Consider the following 15982-nt stretch of genomic DNA (forward strand, 5'->3'; position numbering starts at 1 on the left):
TTAGTGGGCGCCCGGTCCCCAAAAGAAAAAAAAAAAAAAACCCTCTCAAAAAAAAGACTTCTCACAAACTAGATACAGAAGGCTTGTATCTCAACGTAACAAAGGCCACATATCACAAACCCACCGCTAACATCATACAGAATGGGGAAAGTTAAAAGATTTTTTCTCTAAGGACTGGAATAAGACAAAGATGTCCATTTTTGCCACTGCTATTCAATGTAGTGCTGGAAGTCCTACCTAAAACAATTAGGCAAGAGAAGGAAATTTAGGCCATCCACACTGGAAAGAAGGAAGTTAAACTGTGCAGATGATATAATCAAATACATAGAAAAACCTAAAGAATCCACCAAAAAAAGAAAAACCCCTTAAAACCGAAAAGGCATTTAATAAAGTTGCAGAGTACAAAATCAACAAACAAAAATCAACAGCCTTATTGGACACCAACATGGAACTAGCTGAAAAAAATAACTAAGAATCTCATTGGGTCAGCCTATGGCCTGGTGATCAAGGTAACTGGATCCCATTTGAACAACAGTGTGGTTTGAGTCCCAGACCCAGCAGCTTGAGAAACACACCAAGCATGTGTATCTGTGTGTGTGTGTGCCAAAAAATCCCCCCAAAAATGGAGATAAAGGATTGTGGCAAGACCATGGTCTATGGGGGATGTTTTCTCACCTTCCTTCTCTCTATCTTTGTTCCCTTTCCCTCTGGTGAGTACATGTATCCTCTGGCAAAAATAAATAAAATAAAATAAAATCACATTTACAGTAGCTAGCCAAAGGAAAAAAAAAATCTAGTAATAAATTTAACAAAGGAGGTGAGAAATCTATACAACGAAAACTATGAAACACTGATAAAAGAAGCTGAAGACATTAAAAAATGGAAAGGCAGCTCATGGGTTGAAAAAATCAATATTGTTTAAAATGATGATACAGCTTGAAGTGATCTACAGATTTAATGCAATTTCTATTAAAATACCAATAGCATTCTTCACAGGAATAGAAAAAAACAATCATGGAATTTGTATGGAATCACAGAAGACTTCAAATAGCTATAGCAATCCCGTAAGAAACAAACAAACCAACAAAGCTGAAGGCATAACGCTACCTTACTTCAAAATGTATTACAAATCCATAATAACCAAAGCTGCAGGATACTGGCACAAAAGTAGACAAATACATACCAGTGGAACAGAGAGAACCCAAAAAGAAATCCAGGAACCAACTGATTTTTGACAAAGGTCCCAGAAAGATCCAGTGGAGAATAAGTCTCGCCAATAGTGGTGGATAGCCATACAAAGAAGAATAAAACTAGACTACTATTTTTCACCATCTACAACAAATAATTCAAAGTAGATTGAGGAATAAGATTCAAAATGGCTATTACTTAAAACAAAACAACAACGACGACAACAAAGAATAAGTGCTGGAGTAGTTGTGGGAATAGGGGCACAGTTGGAAGGGATATAAATCAGTACAGCCATTATGGAAAATGGTATGGAGGTTCCTCAAAGCAAACAAAACAAAACAAATAAAAACTAGGCAGTGAAAGAGAGTACTTACATTCTCACTCATTAATGGGAGGGAGCAAGATTCAGTTGTCTAGAAGTGGAAAGTGTCATGGGGGAAAGGAAAGGCAGATGGGTAGACAGAAAAAACTTGGTTAACAGACACAAGAACGCACGTAGGTAAGTGAGTTCTAGAGAACTATAGCATAGTAGAGTAACAACAGCTCACGGCAATTTAACGTGCACTTCAAAACAGTTAGAAGAGTGGATTTTGGGTGTCCACAACACAAAGCAATGATAAATGTTTGAGATGGTGAATATGCTTTTATTGTCCTGACTTCATCATTACACAATATGTACGTATTTTGAAAAACCACACTGTACCCCATGAATATGTACAAGTATTATATATAAATTTAAGAGTATAATAAAAATGTCATAATTAATAGCTTGAGTTCGGGCCAGGAATGATGTGGTGGTTTAGGCGGCTGGATCCCACATGACCATCTGTGCAGTTTGAGTCCTAAACTTGGCAGCTTGAAAAAAACATGGGGTGAGGGGGTGAGCGGTGCACACATGCCCAAAATCTGAGAGGAGGAAGAAATGGAGGAGAAAGGGAGTGCAGCGTGACCCCTCCCACTGGGGGTGCTTTCCTTCTCTCTCTAGCAAACGTAAAAAATGTATGCCTTGGGGCCAGGAGATGGCATGATGGATAAGGTGCTGAACTTCCTCATGGCCATGGTTTGAGTCCCAGACCTAGAGGCTAGCTTTCTCATTTTCTCTCTCTCTCTCTCTGGTCCAATTAAAGAATATAATAAATTAAATTAAATAAGTCTTTAAAAATATATATACAGGGAACCAGCAGTTAGCGTAATGGCTATGTCGCTGGATTCCCACGAAAATCTCTCCAAAGAAAAAAAAAAAAAAATATATATATATATATATATACATACATATACCTTGTTGTAACAGATATATTGAGAACTTGGTACCAAAAATAAAATGAATATTTCTATGTCCATTTTATTTCTATATTCATGAAATTAAAAATATTTCTATATCCATTCTATTTTTTGGTATTTTTTTTAAATACTCTGGAATAGTCATAAAAAAAACATTTGATAGGCCACAAAACCTCAGCAGCCTGCAAAACATGGAAATTAAGCATAACATTCTTTAATAATATTTTTGTAAATTTAGAAATTAGCACAAAAGGATAGCAAAAACCAAGACCAGACAAACAACAAAAAAAACCTATTTACTCAGAACATTTTGAAAAGCTCTTTTTCTTTTTTTTTTTTAAGAGAGATTTTTGCTATAGGACGTGTGCGCTTGCCAGAGAGACAGAGACAGAAAGCAAGAAATCCTCCCCCGGGGGGATAGCCATGATGCAATCCCTTCTCCTCCATTCTCCTCTGGGGATCTTAGGCATGCACGTACATGCACTCAGCATGAGTTTTAAGCCGGCAGGTCTGGGACTCAAACTGCAGTCGACTACATGGGAGTCCAGAGACATAACCATTTCGCCATGTGTTGGTCCTGAAAAATTCTTTTAAATATATAGGAGAAAAAAAAATCCTAAAATCGCAAACCAGTTAGAAATAAATATCAATTAAAACACTACATAGTAAAACTTGTGGGGTGAAGAGAAAGCAATATTTAGAAGAGAGTTTATAGCCTTAAAATTGATGTATTGGGGTGGCGTGGTGGCTAAGGTGCTGGACATTCCCACCTGGATGACCATGGTTCAAGTCTCGGATCTGGCGGCTTGCTTTCTCACTTTCCCTCTTTCTCTCCCTCTCTCTCTTTCTCTCTCTCTCTCACTCTGTCCCTCTCTGGTCAAATTAAAATAAAAAATAAATAAATAAGTAAATAAAGTTTTTTTTAAAAGAATGGAAAAATAAAATTAAATAAATAATTCTTTTTCAAAAAATTGATGTATTGTGTGGACCAGCAGATGGCGTAATGGTTATGTTGCTGGACTCTCATGTAGTCAACTGTGATTTTAGTCCCAGACACAGAGGCTTAAAACTCACGTGGGGCGCTTGTGCATGTGTGCCCAAGTTCCCAGAGAATGTGGGAAGAGGGATTGCAGGGTGCCCATCCATCCTAGGGGGCAGTTTCTCACTTTCTGTCTCTCTGTCTCTTTCTGTCTCTCCAGTGAGCACATCCACCCTATTGCAAAAATCTCTAAAAAAAACAAAACAAAACAAAACTGATGTATTATAAACAGTACTGAAAATAAATGAATTAAACATTTAACTTATGAAGTCAGGATACAGAAGTGGAGGTAGGGGAGAGCCAAAGCAATAAACTAAACCAAAAAGCTTAGGGGAGAAACTAATAAAAGCAGAAATTGAACTTCAATGGAAAATAATAAACAAGTGAGTAAATGAATGAATGGATGACTAAATAAAGTATACATGCCCAATAAAACTAAAAGCTGGAGATGGTGTGGCTGGATAGATGGTGAGCGCTTTTCATATTAGACTCAGTTTACTTCTAAACTGTTTCTCTATTTAATGAGAAAGCACTCATGTATTAGATGTTACATAAAATGATACAAAACAATGTGAGGGCCAACCAGTGGCATGGTGGTTTAGGCAGGGGGTTCCACATGGCTGACTGTGCAGTTCGAGTCCCTTGCCTGGTGGCTTGAAATGCATGCCAGGTGCATACACATGTGTGCGCAAAATCCTGAAAAGAAGAGAGATAGAGGAGAAGGAATTACAATGTGACCATCCCCCATGGGGAGTGGTTTTTCACTTTCTCTCTCTTTCTGGTAGGCACACACAGCTTCTGGCAAATTTTAAAAAATAAAAAGGAGAAGAGACCAGCAGGTAGAGTGGTGGCTAGGGTGCTGGACTCCTACATGGCTGACCATGGTTCGAGTCCCAGACCTGGAGGTCTGAGAATCATGCCAGGCATGTGTGTGTACATACCCAAAATCCCAAGAGGAGAATGGAGGAGAAGGGATTGTGGAGTGGCTATCCCCCCCAGGGGGGTGATTTCTCACTTTCCCTCTCACTTTCCCTTTCTCTGGCAAGTGCACATGCCCTATGACAAAACCCAATAAAATAAAATGGTGAAAATACCCAAGAAACTCTAAGTAGGCCATAAATGCAAGCCCCCCAAAAAGATTATTTATTCTAATATTGATTCAGAGGTCACTTCTTTTTCTGTTTTCTATTAATATTGAGAAAGATGCTTTAGTCAGTTGTCAGATTCCATCTGGTATCTTGACTTGCAGAAACACCCTTTGGGTTAAGGGATCACCATGTCTCTCATGTCTAGTCCTGTGTTTGTTTCATGGACATTTAGTGCTTACTCAGCAGCGTTCCAGACGAACCCTCCCTGCTCTTCACTACATTATTCCTGCTCCACTGGCCTGATGCTGTCTGACCCACCTGCCCAGGGCCTTGCCCAACGCCATCAGCCAGGCTGCCCTGGTCTGAGGTTGAGAAAGATCTCTTCCTCTCTTGTCGAAAACTGACAAAACCTTGATTGTCTAAACTGGAAGTTACAAGTTGATGGTCTAAAGGCCAAATCTGACCAGCAAGTATATTGTCTCTGTCCATAGAAAACTATGAATTATTTACCAACAACCACTACTACAACAAATCAGGACACATCAAATACAAAGAAGAAATTCTGATTCCTAGCAAAACACAGAAATCCTCGTCTTCCCTGAGGCCAAGAGCTGTTGCTTCTATCATCTACCTGCCTCATTCACATGATTTAAAATATTCTTTATATTTTTGTTTGGTTTTAGCTTCTCGCTACAGGCTGTGTGCAAGCACCAGAGACAAACAGAGAGAATGAAAGAAAGTGAGAAATCACCCCCCAGGGGGCAGGGGGACACCGTAACCCCTTCTCTCCACTCTCCTATCGCCATTTTGGGCATGCACTCACACATGCCTGGTGTGTTTTCCAAGATACAGGGTTCAGGGTTCCATCTGCAGAGTAGGCCATGTGGGATCCAATGCCTTAACCATTATGCACCTCATGACCATATATAAAAAATATATTTTTAAGTTCATCTACTTATCTCTTCAGGGAGAGAGAGACAAACCAAACAGTCACAGCACTCCCAACAGAGTCCTCGTGCCATAATCCCCCCAACCCCAGCCAACTTGGAAGACATGTGCACACGTGCCTGGCATGTGCAGAAAGGCCTTGGTACAGCAACCTAGGACCTTCCCAGCCTCACAGGGTTTCTGGTTACCACTGCACCACCAATTGGCCCTACAATATTCTTTTAAATTAACCCCAGGAGCCAGAAATCCCAATATCTCAGGATCTAAACTACATATCTCAAACTGATTCTTCTACCCCAAGTAGTACAAAAATTCCTTGTCAGCTATGTGTCCTGATTCACAGTTGGGAAAACACTGTCACGGTAATTATAACTTAGTAATGCGATGACTGAACTGAGCTTATGTGGGCTGGCCAGGGTGCCTAATCAACATCTGTACCACTCACTCGTTGATTCAATCGTTCAATTATTCAATTCACTTGTTAACAAAGATTTATTTACAAATGAATCCTATGCCAGGCACTTTTCTGGAGAAGAGAGACACAGCAGGCAATGAGACAGAGCACATGGTGCTACCACAAGGCTTAGATCTGGGCAGGGGGAGGTGTTCCAGGCCCTAAATATACCTAACTTGCAGAGGGCACACAGAAAGTCCTTGGGCGAACTCCGTGTGCAGCAGTAACCTTGCTGCTTACAAGAAGCTGGATCCTACACAGGATGAACTACCATGGTTCGAATTCACGCTGATTCACGCTGGACATGCACACGTGGGCCCAGGATCCAACGGACTAGAGGAAGGGGATCATGGCATGGCTACACCCTGTGAAGGGTGCTTTCCCCTCCTGCTCTTTCTCACACTCATATGCACATGCTCATCATGAACAATAATAATATAAAAAAAAAAAATTGGGACCAGTAGTTAGCGTAATGACTATGTCGCTGGATTCCCATGTAGTCGACCGCGGTTTGCGTCCCAAACTCGGTGGCTTAAAACTCACGCTGGGCGCGTGTGCGTGCATGCCCAAGATCCCAAGAGGAGAATGGAGGAGAAGGGATTGTGGCATGGCCATCCTCCCTGGGGGGTGATTTCTCACTTTCTGTCTCTCTGTCTGGCGAGTGCACGCACCCTATACAAAAACCTCTCAAAAATAAATAAATAAAATAAAATGGAAAAAATGCTTGCCATCAGAAATCGGGTGAGCGGGGCCTCCATGACTATTATATATCCTACACCCCTGTGGATTTTGTAATATGGGAACAGGGTTTTCCTATCTACGATTTATGACTTCAGGGCTGACAGGCACAGAAACTGTCTCCTTCACTTGTTCTTGTTAGAGGAGGAAATGGATGCTCCAAAGAAATAAGACTTAGCCAAGGCCCCTTGGAGAATTTATGGAAAAGCCCAAACTGCCCCCTCCAGGCTGCCTGAGCCTCAGCCGTGAGCTCTGTCTACTCCCTAAACAAGAGTCACAAACCAACGTCTTCAGAAAGGTAATGTAAAGCACTGAGGTGAGTCGCAGTGTCACACAACAGCGAGTGGGGACCAGAGCAACCTGAGGGCGTGTGCTCAGAATGAAAGTTCTCTAATTCTAAAGAAAACAGCCAGCCATGACCACAGCACACCCCCGGCCGGCCAACGAAGCATGCTGGGAGCCGAAGTCGGCCCTTCTGGTCACGAGTCTGAGCCCTCCTGTCTGGCTGCACCAGCCTCCCCACCCTGCCCCGCACCATTTATCATTGCATGTCTACCTTACCCTGAATCTTAGCATATTTTTTCAAGTCATAACTAGTAAGAAAGCCTCTCCAGCATGCCTCTATTTTCTATGGATTGTTTTTTCTGAAGTTTGAGCCACACTTTGAAATGACCCAAGTGAGAAAAACCAAATATGAAGGGTTGCATGCTCATTTTTATAATACGAAACTTTTTATTTTTAAATTTGCCAGAGTGTGCATTCAGTTGCAAGAGACAAAGAGACAGAGAGAGGGAGAGGGAGAAAGCACCCCCTATGGGAATGGTCACACCACAATCTCTTCTCCATTTCTCCCTCTGTTGGAATTTGGGGCATACATTAAAAACATGCTGTGTGTGTGTGTGTGTGTGTGTGTGTGTGTGTGTTTTAATTCCTTTTGTTATTATTATTTTTTCAATTTCACCAGGGAGAGATAGAGATAGAGATAGAGAGAGAGAGAGAGAGAGAAAGGGAAAGCAAGAAAGCAAGCTGCCAAGTCTAGTACTTGAATTGTGGTCAGCCATGTAAGAATCCGGCGCCTTTAACCACCAAGCCATCTGCTGGTCCCCTCGGCGTGGTTTTTAAGCTGCCGGGTCCAGGATTCAAACCACACAATTGGCCATATGGCATCCAACTCCCTTAACCACCAGGCCATAATTGGCCTTACAATAATTTCTTAATATAATAACAACACAAAACCAATATTCTAATTATCTGAAATTCACCTCTTTAGTCAAAAACCAAAATAAATTATTTTATAAGCAAACATTTCTAAAATATATTGACTTCCTTGTCTTCTTCTTTTTAAGAATTATTTTATTTGTTATTACTATTTTTAAAATTTGACCAGAGAGAGACAGAGAGAGAGAAAGAGAGAAAGCAAGCCCCAGGTCCAGGACTCGAACTGCAATAGGCCATGTGGAAGTCCAGTGACTCACAACCATACCACCTGCTGGCCCTGAGACTTCCTTGTCTTTTTAAGAGCCCGTTGAACATAATTTAGCCTTTTGTTGATACTGATGGGCAATATTTGGCAAAGAAACAATGGCTGAGCCCAGACCCAGAATCAGAACCTCTTGCAGGCAGGACCTGGGCATTTGTGTTAGTATTAATTTTTTATTCTTTATTTTGAGTTAACTGTAGCTCTCTCCTGTGCTTGTAAGGAACAATACAGAGAGATGCCATGTACCCTTCATCCCGTTTCCCCCTATGGTGCATAAATACAGTATAACATCACAGCTGAGAAGCTGACACTGATACAATCCTACTGTGTTTTAGGTCTCCTGTTTCGCTTTTCTCTATTTCTTCTTCTTTTTTTGGGGAACGGTTTTTGCTACAGGGCACGTGCGCTCACCAGAGAGACAGAGAGAAACAGAGAGACAGAAAGCGAGAAATCACCCCCCAGGGGGGTTGGCCACGCCGCAATCCCTTCTCCTCCGTTTTCCTCTCGGGCTATTGGGCATGCACGCACATGCGCCCGGTGTGAGTTTAAGCCGCCGGGTCCAGGACTTGAACCGTGGTCGACTACAGGGAAGGTCAGCGACCCAGCCATTACGCTAACTGCTGGTCCCTCTATTTCTTCTTTTGCTGGTGCTTCATTCTACCGAAGCAGCTCCTCTCCTATTTAATGTGCTAGTTTTTTGGTTGTTTTTTTTTGTTTGTTTGTTTCAGCTTTTTTATTTTGAATAAGGGTAAAACTGACAGAAAATTTATCAGGATAATATAATGAGTACCCAAATATCCTTCACCTACATTAACCAGTTGTTAACATTTTGCCACATTTTTCTCTCTCCCCACTTTCTCTTTCTGAACGTGTATACACATACTCTTTATTCTGACCCATGTAAGCACTAGCTGTTGACATCACAACCCTCATGCCTACACACTCCAGGAGCTGCCTCTCAAGAACAAGGACACACTGTTACATGGCCACAGTGTCATTACTGAACTCAGGAAATTTAACATCAACATAATATGAGGGGACTTCAAAGAGAGTTCCTAGAAAAATGGAATCAAAGTACAAGTTTATTTTGGTGCAAAGAAAGTGGAAATGGAAATTCATCTAAACCTTTTTTGTATCATGCCTTTTCCAAAAACTTTTTTGTTTTAAAGAATTATTTATTTAATTATATTTATTTTTACTATTTAATTTGTTAGAGGGCATGTGCGCTCATCATACAGAGAGACAGGAGAGAGAAAGAGAGAGAAAGTCGTCAGGTCCAGGACTCAAACCACGGTCACATGTGTGGGAGCCCAGTGCCTTAACCACCTCACCACCTGCTGGCCCTCTATGAACTTTTCAAAGATCCCCTCCTATTATTATCCAATATAATATAATCAATTTTCAAATTTCATTAATTCCACAAAGCTATCCTTAAATTTAGCCATTTCTACCCCACCCCCAGGATCTCACATCTCATAACTGTGGTATCTCTTCCCCTACTTTAATCTAGAATAGTCCCCCCGCCTTTCTTTGTCTCTCACACCACCAACATTTTTAAAGACTCCAGGCTAGTGGATTGGCTTTCAATTTGGGTTTGTCTGGCTGTTTCCTCATTGGATTTCATTTTTGAAAAACATTGTTCATTGATGTTCTCAGCTATGGGTTCACTGGAGAGATCTTTGGCTAAGGAGAGGTTCTCTCTGTCATTGTTTAAAACACTATTAAACATAACTGATGGATGGCCACCTCTGAACACCTTGCTCCCAGGCATAACATCAATAATATTCACAACAGTCTGGCATTTTCTGAAGGAAAACAAGTCAGTGCACTGCTCAGCCTATGGCTGTTCATTCTCAAGAACAGAGAGTCACGGTGGCATGGCTTCCAGCGTCGGCTTCTCTGAGGCCTGGTTAAATGACAGTGTCTCCATCCTTCAGTTTCCTCAAACTATCGATACAATGGGAATAAAAATACTGAGTATTTACCTCGTTAGGCTGATGTGGTGGTAGATGTTACCACTCAACATGGGGCTCAGCGCTTAGTGAGTGCTCATTTCATGCGCACTTACTATCATTTTAAAAAAAAGACATAATGACAAGTGTGTGATGTTTTAAATCTTCTGAGCTTTGTTTGTTACATACATCAGGTTGTTCATTTGTCTTGTTTTCACAGACTCTCTTGTGGGGCCCATCTTCTGGCCCAGTTGCTTAGGTACACTCTGGCTAAGTCAGGTCATGGCATGGTGGTTAAGGCGCCAGAAGGCTGACTGCCTGGTCTGAATCCCAGACCCGGGGGCTTAAAAAACACGAGTGTTCAAAATCTTGAAAAGCTGGAGAGATGGAAGAGATGGGATTGCAGTGTAACTGTTTTGTGTGGGGAGTGCTCGTTCGCTCTCTTCTTCTCTCTCTCCAGCAAGTATACATGCCCTCTGGCAAAAAGAAGAAAGAAAGAAAGAGAGAAAGAGAGAGAGAGAGAGAGAGAGAAAGAAAGAGAGAGAGAAGAAAGGGAAAGGAACTCAGTAGGTGGTGTGGTGGTTAAGGTGGCTGGATTCCACAAGGCTGATCATGGTTTCAGTCCCTGACTGGTTGCTTGAAAATCATGCCAGGCAAATGTGTATGCATGCCCAAGATCCTGAGAAGAGAAGAAGGGATTGCGGCATGGCAGTCCTCCCAGAGGTTGACTTTTCACTTTCCCTCCCTCTGTTTTTCTTCTCTCTGGCAAGCACATGTGCCCAATGACAAAAAAAAAAAAAAAAAAAAAAAAAAAAAAAAAAAAAGAAGAAGAAGAAGAAAAATGAAATAAAGACTCTAGCCCTTCAGGGTTAAAATGCTGAAAATTGACCTTACCATTACATCCTGAATAGTTAGGAGAATCCTTTCTTTGTCCACACTGCTTGGAGGGTCAGGATGTCCACGTGCATTCAGAAGTGAGAAACTGAAATCACAGGGCGTGGTGCTGGTCGGAGACTTGGCATCCTAGGGGCAAGCACAGAGAACTGGGTATGGTAAAGCAACTTGCTGTCCCTGAAGACATGCTGGGGCCTTGTCTTCTTTCGGTCTCTCAAAGCTGGTCTGCTCATACCCACCCTCACTGTGTCAACATCACTGCAGATACACAGCTAGCAAATGGACCAGGATTCAAACTCAGGCCGCCAACTCCCCAAACAGTGCCCTGAACCATTGGGCTATGCAATGGTTGAGTGAGTACTGGCATGGAGACGGCACGTTGTTAAGTGAAAAAAAGTGGGAGTATAAAATACTGGGTTGTTAGGAAAGTCATGATGCATTTTTTTTGTATAGAAAAATGACTTTCCTGATAACCTAATAGTATAGATGGTTTTGTCCATTTATGTTAAAATAGAGTAAAATTAAAAATAAGAAAAAAGGTAGTCAAAAGTGATTTATTTGGTAGTCCAAATGGCAGAAGTACACAAGCAATGGAAATGCCCTACTGACCGTCCCTCATTTTTGAAGTTTCACTGAAACGTATAAAGGATGATGAAGGGATTTGCTGCAGAGCCCTACTGGGGGCAGCCTGTTTCATTGGGAACAGTTGGCCTTTGGTTGTTTATATGTGTCAGTAATAATGATGATTTTCTTTTTCTTTCTGTCTTTTTTTTTTTTTTTTTAATTTGTCAGAGAGCACGTGTGCTCTCCAGAGAAAGATGGGAAGACAGAGAGAAAAGGTGTGGGGGGTTGTGGTCACACTGCAATCCCTTCTCCTCCATTTCTCTATCTGGTTGCAGGATTTGGGGCATGCACCCACACACACACACCTGGCAAGGTTCTCAAGATGCTGGGTCTGGGATTCAAACCATGCAGTCGACATGTGGGAATGAGTGTCCTTAACCAATTCCCACGGAGCCAGCCCAGTAATGATGATTTTAAGACACTAAATTATAATTGTGGGAAAATACCCAACTCACCCTACCAGATCTGCACAGAGAAAGAAAAACTCAGAAGGCATTCCAGAAGATACCAGGGTGGGCAAGCCTTCTTGTTATCTGTCATGCCCTTAGGCACTCAGAAGATAACTTACCTTACTTACCAGTATTACTCATTGGTAATGGGACAGGACTGGACCATTTCAGATCAATTCGCTGTCTCCTCTTGGGTATAATGATCTATGCCACTTGTAGTCTGGCTGGTTATGTACTCACCAGCTCACACTAATTATCTGTGGGGCAGTGGGATTATGAAAGGACTTTTCATTTCTTTGTATCATTTTATTTTTTATGCTGATCATGCATTTTGCAGAAAATAAGATATCTTAATTTTTCAAAGTACCCTTTGGTTCATTCTTGATACTTAAAGGAAGCTGATACCGTTTCAATGGAAACTACATCACCCACTGTGGCACACAGCCACATCCCAAGGAAAGCCAACATGACTAAGACCTGGAACACTGGTAGAACTTTCTGGAAGAGGTGCCCTTCTTTCACTGGAGTTGTGAAACTGCTCAAAACCCTTGGGAACCAGCAGTTGGTGTAATGGCTATGTCGCTGGACTCCCACGTAGTCGACCGCGGTTCGCGTCCTGGACCCGGTGGCTTAAAACTCACACCAGGCGCGTGTGCGTGCATGCCCAAGATCCCAAGAGGAGAATGGAGGAGAAGGGATTGCAGCGTGACCATCCCCCCTGGGGGGTGATTTCTCGCTTTCTGTCTCTATGTCTCTCTCTGTCTGTCTGGCGAGCACACGCGCCCTATAGCGAAAACCTCTCAAAAAACAAACAAACAAACAAACAAAAAAACCCTATGGGGAACCAGCAGTTAGCATAATGGCTATGTCGCTGGACTCCCACGTGGTCGACCGCGGTTCGTATCCCGGACCCGGTGGCTTAAAACTCATGCCGGGCGCGTGTGCGTGTGTGCCCAAGATCCCAAGAGGAGAATGGAGGAGAAGGGATTGCAGCATGACCATCCCCCCTGGGGGGTGATTTCTCGCTTTCTGTCTCTATGTCTCTCTCTGTCTGTCTGGCGAGCGCACGCGCCCTATAGCGAAAACCTCTCAAAACAAACAAACAAACAAACAAACAAAAAAACCCTATGGTGGCTTCCCATCTGACTTACAGAGAATCCCACATCTTTACCATGGCCTTCAAGTCCTGTGCAATCAGCCATGGCTGCTTCTCTGACCTCACTGCCTCTCCCCAACCCCTCACTCAATCCAGCCACGCTGGCCTCTTGCTAGGTAGCTTCTCACCTTGGGGCGGCTATACCTCCTGCTCCCTAGCCTAGAATGCGCTTCTGCACATGGCTCGCTTCCTGAGGGCTCTACTCAAACACCACCCATCACCATATAAAATAGCTGCCCTTGCCCACCTTTCCAGTCTACCCGCTTATTTGCCTCTATTTTTATTCTAAGCCCCATCCCCATCCTGCCATATTATGCACTTCTGTATCTTGTCTTATCTTTCAGTGCGTGGGACAGTGGTTTACTGGGACATACACACCTGTCTAAGGGGACAGCTGCTACTCAGTTCAGTCATAGTTGCCATGTGAGAATGTGGACCCCAGGGCCAGCTCTGTGGCTTGGTAGTTAAGGCAGCCACATGGCTGACCATGCAGTTCAAGTCCTGGGCCTGATGGCTTGAGAAACATGACAGGCATGTGTGCACACTTGCCAGAAATCTCAGGGGCCAGTGGGTGACTTGGTGGTTAAGGCACTGGACACTCCCACATGGCTGACCACGGGTTGGGTCCCAGACCTGGAACCTTGCTTTCCAACTTTCTGTCTCTCTCTCGCTTTCTCTCTCTCTGTCTCTGTCTCTGGTCAAATTAAAAATAAAATGAATGGATAAATAAAGTTCGATAAATAATTTTTTTAAATCTCAAAAAGAAGGAGAAATGGAGGAGAAAGGATTACGCATGACCATTCCCATGGAGGATGCTTTCTCCTCTTCCTCTCTCTCTGTTCTCTGTCTCTCTCTGGCCAGCGCATATGTCCTATAGCAAAAAAAAAAAAAAAAAAAAAAAAAAAGGTGCCCCCAAATCTGATTTTTCAAGAAAAGCCACAAATTCTGATTTTCACGTGGAATCTCCTGATTCGTAAATGTCAGCTAGTAATTCACATCTTTTAAAAAGCACCAGGGAAGGCAACAGGGTGAAGGCCAACAGAACACGTCTGCGGCATGCTGGTCTCTTAACCCAGAGCCACCGAGAAATTGAAGTTCACTGAGGATGTGATTGAAGGCGAAAAGGCTGGGGTGTTTCGACAGTGAAGGTCAGACGAAGAGCACATATGTGGACACACATTTCCTTTTGCTCCATTTCAGGCTGCACTTGCGAACAGTGTGAGGTGGCCGAGTATATTTAGCCATGCACTTTTTTTCTCTCTCCCTGTTCAGATTGCATCTCTTAGGGCCTCTGCCTGTGCAGAAAACCGGCATTGCCATTTTACTCTCTCACTTGGCAGAGAAATAACGCCAAGGGGAAATGGACTGTGAAGCCTTATGCTGTGGCCCCTCAAGATGAGGAGGAAGAAAAGAAAGAAAGGAATACAATCATGCACTCACAGTGGAGAAAATTAAGTGCTGGTGGAGCAGAAGCCGTGCCAATTCAGAGCACGCGCACAAAGGAATGCTAATGGAACTTAATAGCTCGTAAGGGACGCAGTCTGCCTGCCTCACATCCTGCCTTAGGTTGGAACTCTGGAACTTGCAAAGGAAGGGCTACGCGTTCATTTAACAAGAGGAGTAGAATGCCTGACCAAAGGCAAGCTATCACAGAGCCTTGTTTGAAGGGCCCGTGAGCATCTTGTACCACGGGGCAGGGCTGGGACTGTAACAGACTGAACTTGGCTAAAAATCAGCCTCCCAAACAGAAACTCATGAACTATTTTGCATAGCCTGATCCTGAGCAGACCAAACTCTGTGTGTGTGTGTGTGTGTGTGTGTGTGTGTGTGTGTATGCGTGTGTGTGTGGTGGGAGGCGTGCCCTTTTTTTTTGTTTGTTTAAAGTTTTGCCATACGGTATGTGTGTTTGCTGGAGAGAGACAGAGGGATTTGGGACACACATGCTCAGCGTGAGTTTCAAGCCACCAAATCTGGGAAACAAACCATAGTTAGCATTGTGGGAGTCCAGTGCCTTAACCTCTAGACCACCTGCTGTCCCCAGAGGTGGGTTTTAAGAGCAATAAGGTCCAGGACCAGCAGGTGGTATAGTAGGTAAGGTGCTGGACTTCCATGTAGTCAAGTGGTTGGAGTTCAGGACCCAGTCTCTTGAAAGTCATTCTGGGTGCATGTGTGTGTGTGCCCAAAATTCCAAGAGGAGATGGAGGAGAAAGGATTGCGGTGTGGCCATCCCCCTGAGGGGTGATTTCTTGCCTTCTATCTCTCTATCTCTCTCTGTCTTTCCGATGAACACACATTCCCTATAGCAAAAAACCTCTCTAAAAAAACAAACAAACAAACAAAAAATAAGGTCCACAATTTTGCTTATTATTTAATCCCACTTTTATGGACTGGGTAGAGAAGTAAGGTCATTGGGCCATTCTATAGAACCGGGCTTCTGTTTTTTTCAGGAAGACAAAACTTTTCAATTTACTCTCAGGCTTTCTGCAACCAGGTTGGGAAAGAAAGCGATCCCTGCTCTTTACCTATTCTTCCTTTACGAGTCAATGAGGAAATACAAAATGCAACCAAAATATCAGAGGAATGTTTCTTGGGCAACATTGCTATCTTTTTATGAGTGGTTTCCATTTCAGAAATGCAGGTTTTGGTACAGAAACAAGATGGAAGTGAGGCTCTGCCCTTACACAGAGGCTG

At 42.9% G+C, this 15982-nt stretch overlaps 1 protein-coding gene across 4 annotated transcripts in view; it reads right to left on the bottom strand.

Annotated features, from left to right (window-relative positions):
* The window catches only part of KATNIP (katanin interacting protein), a 225682-nt gene that overhangs the window by 134895 nt on the left and 74805 nt on the right, over positions 1 to 15982 (bottom strand). For all 4 annotated transcript variants that reach the window (XM_027771785.1, XM_027771786.1, XM_006148283.2 and 1 more), the window contains one exon: positions 11063 to 11191. In XM_027771785.1, the coding sequence (XP_027627586.1) occupies positions 11063 to 11191 (129 nt within the window). The remainder of the gene's footprint in view (positions 1 to 11062; positions 11192 to 15982) is intronic.

The sequence above is a fragment of the Tupaia chinensis genome, unplaced genomic scaffold (assembly GCF_000334495.1).
Source record: "Tupaia chinensis unplaced genomic scaffold, TupChi_1.0 Scaffold000231_1, whole genome shotgun sequence".
In the NCBI taxonomy this organism is placed as follows: Eukaryota; Metazoa; Chordata; class Mammalia; order Scandentia; family Tupaiidae; genus Tupaia; species Tupaia belangeri.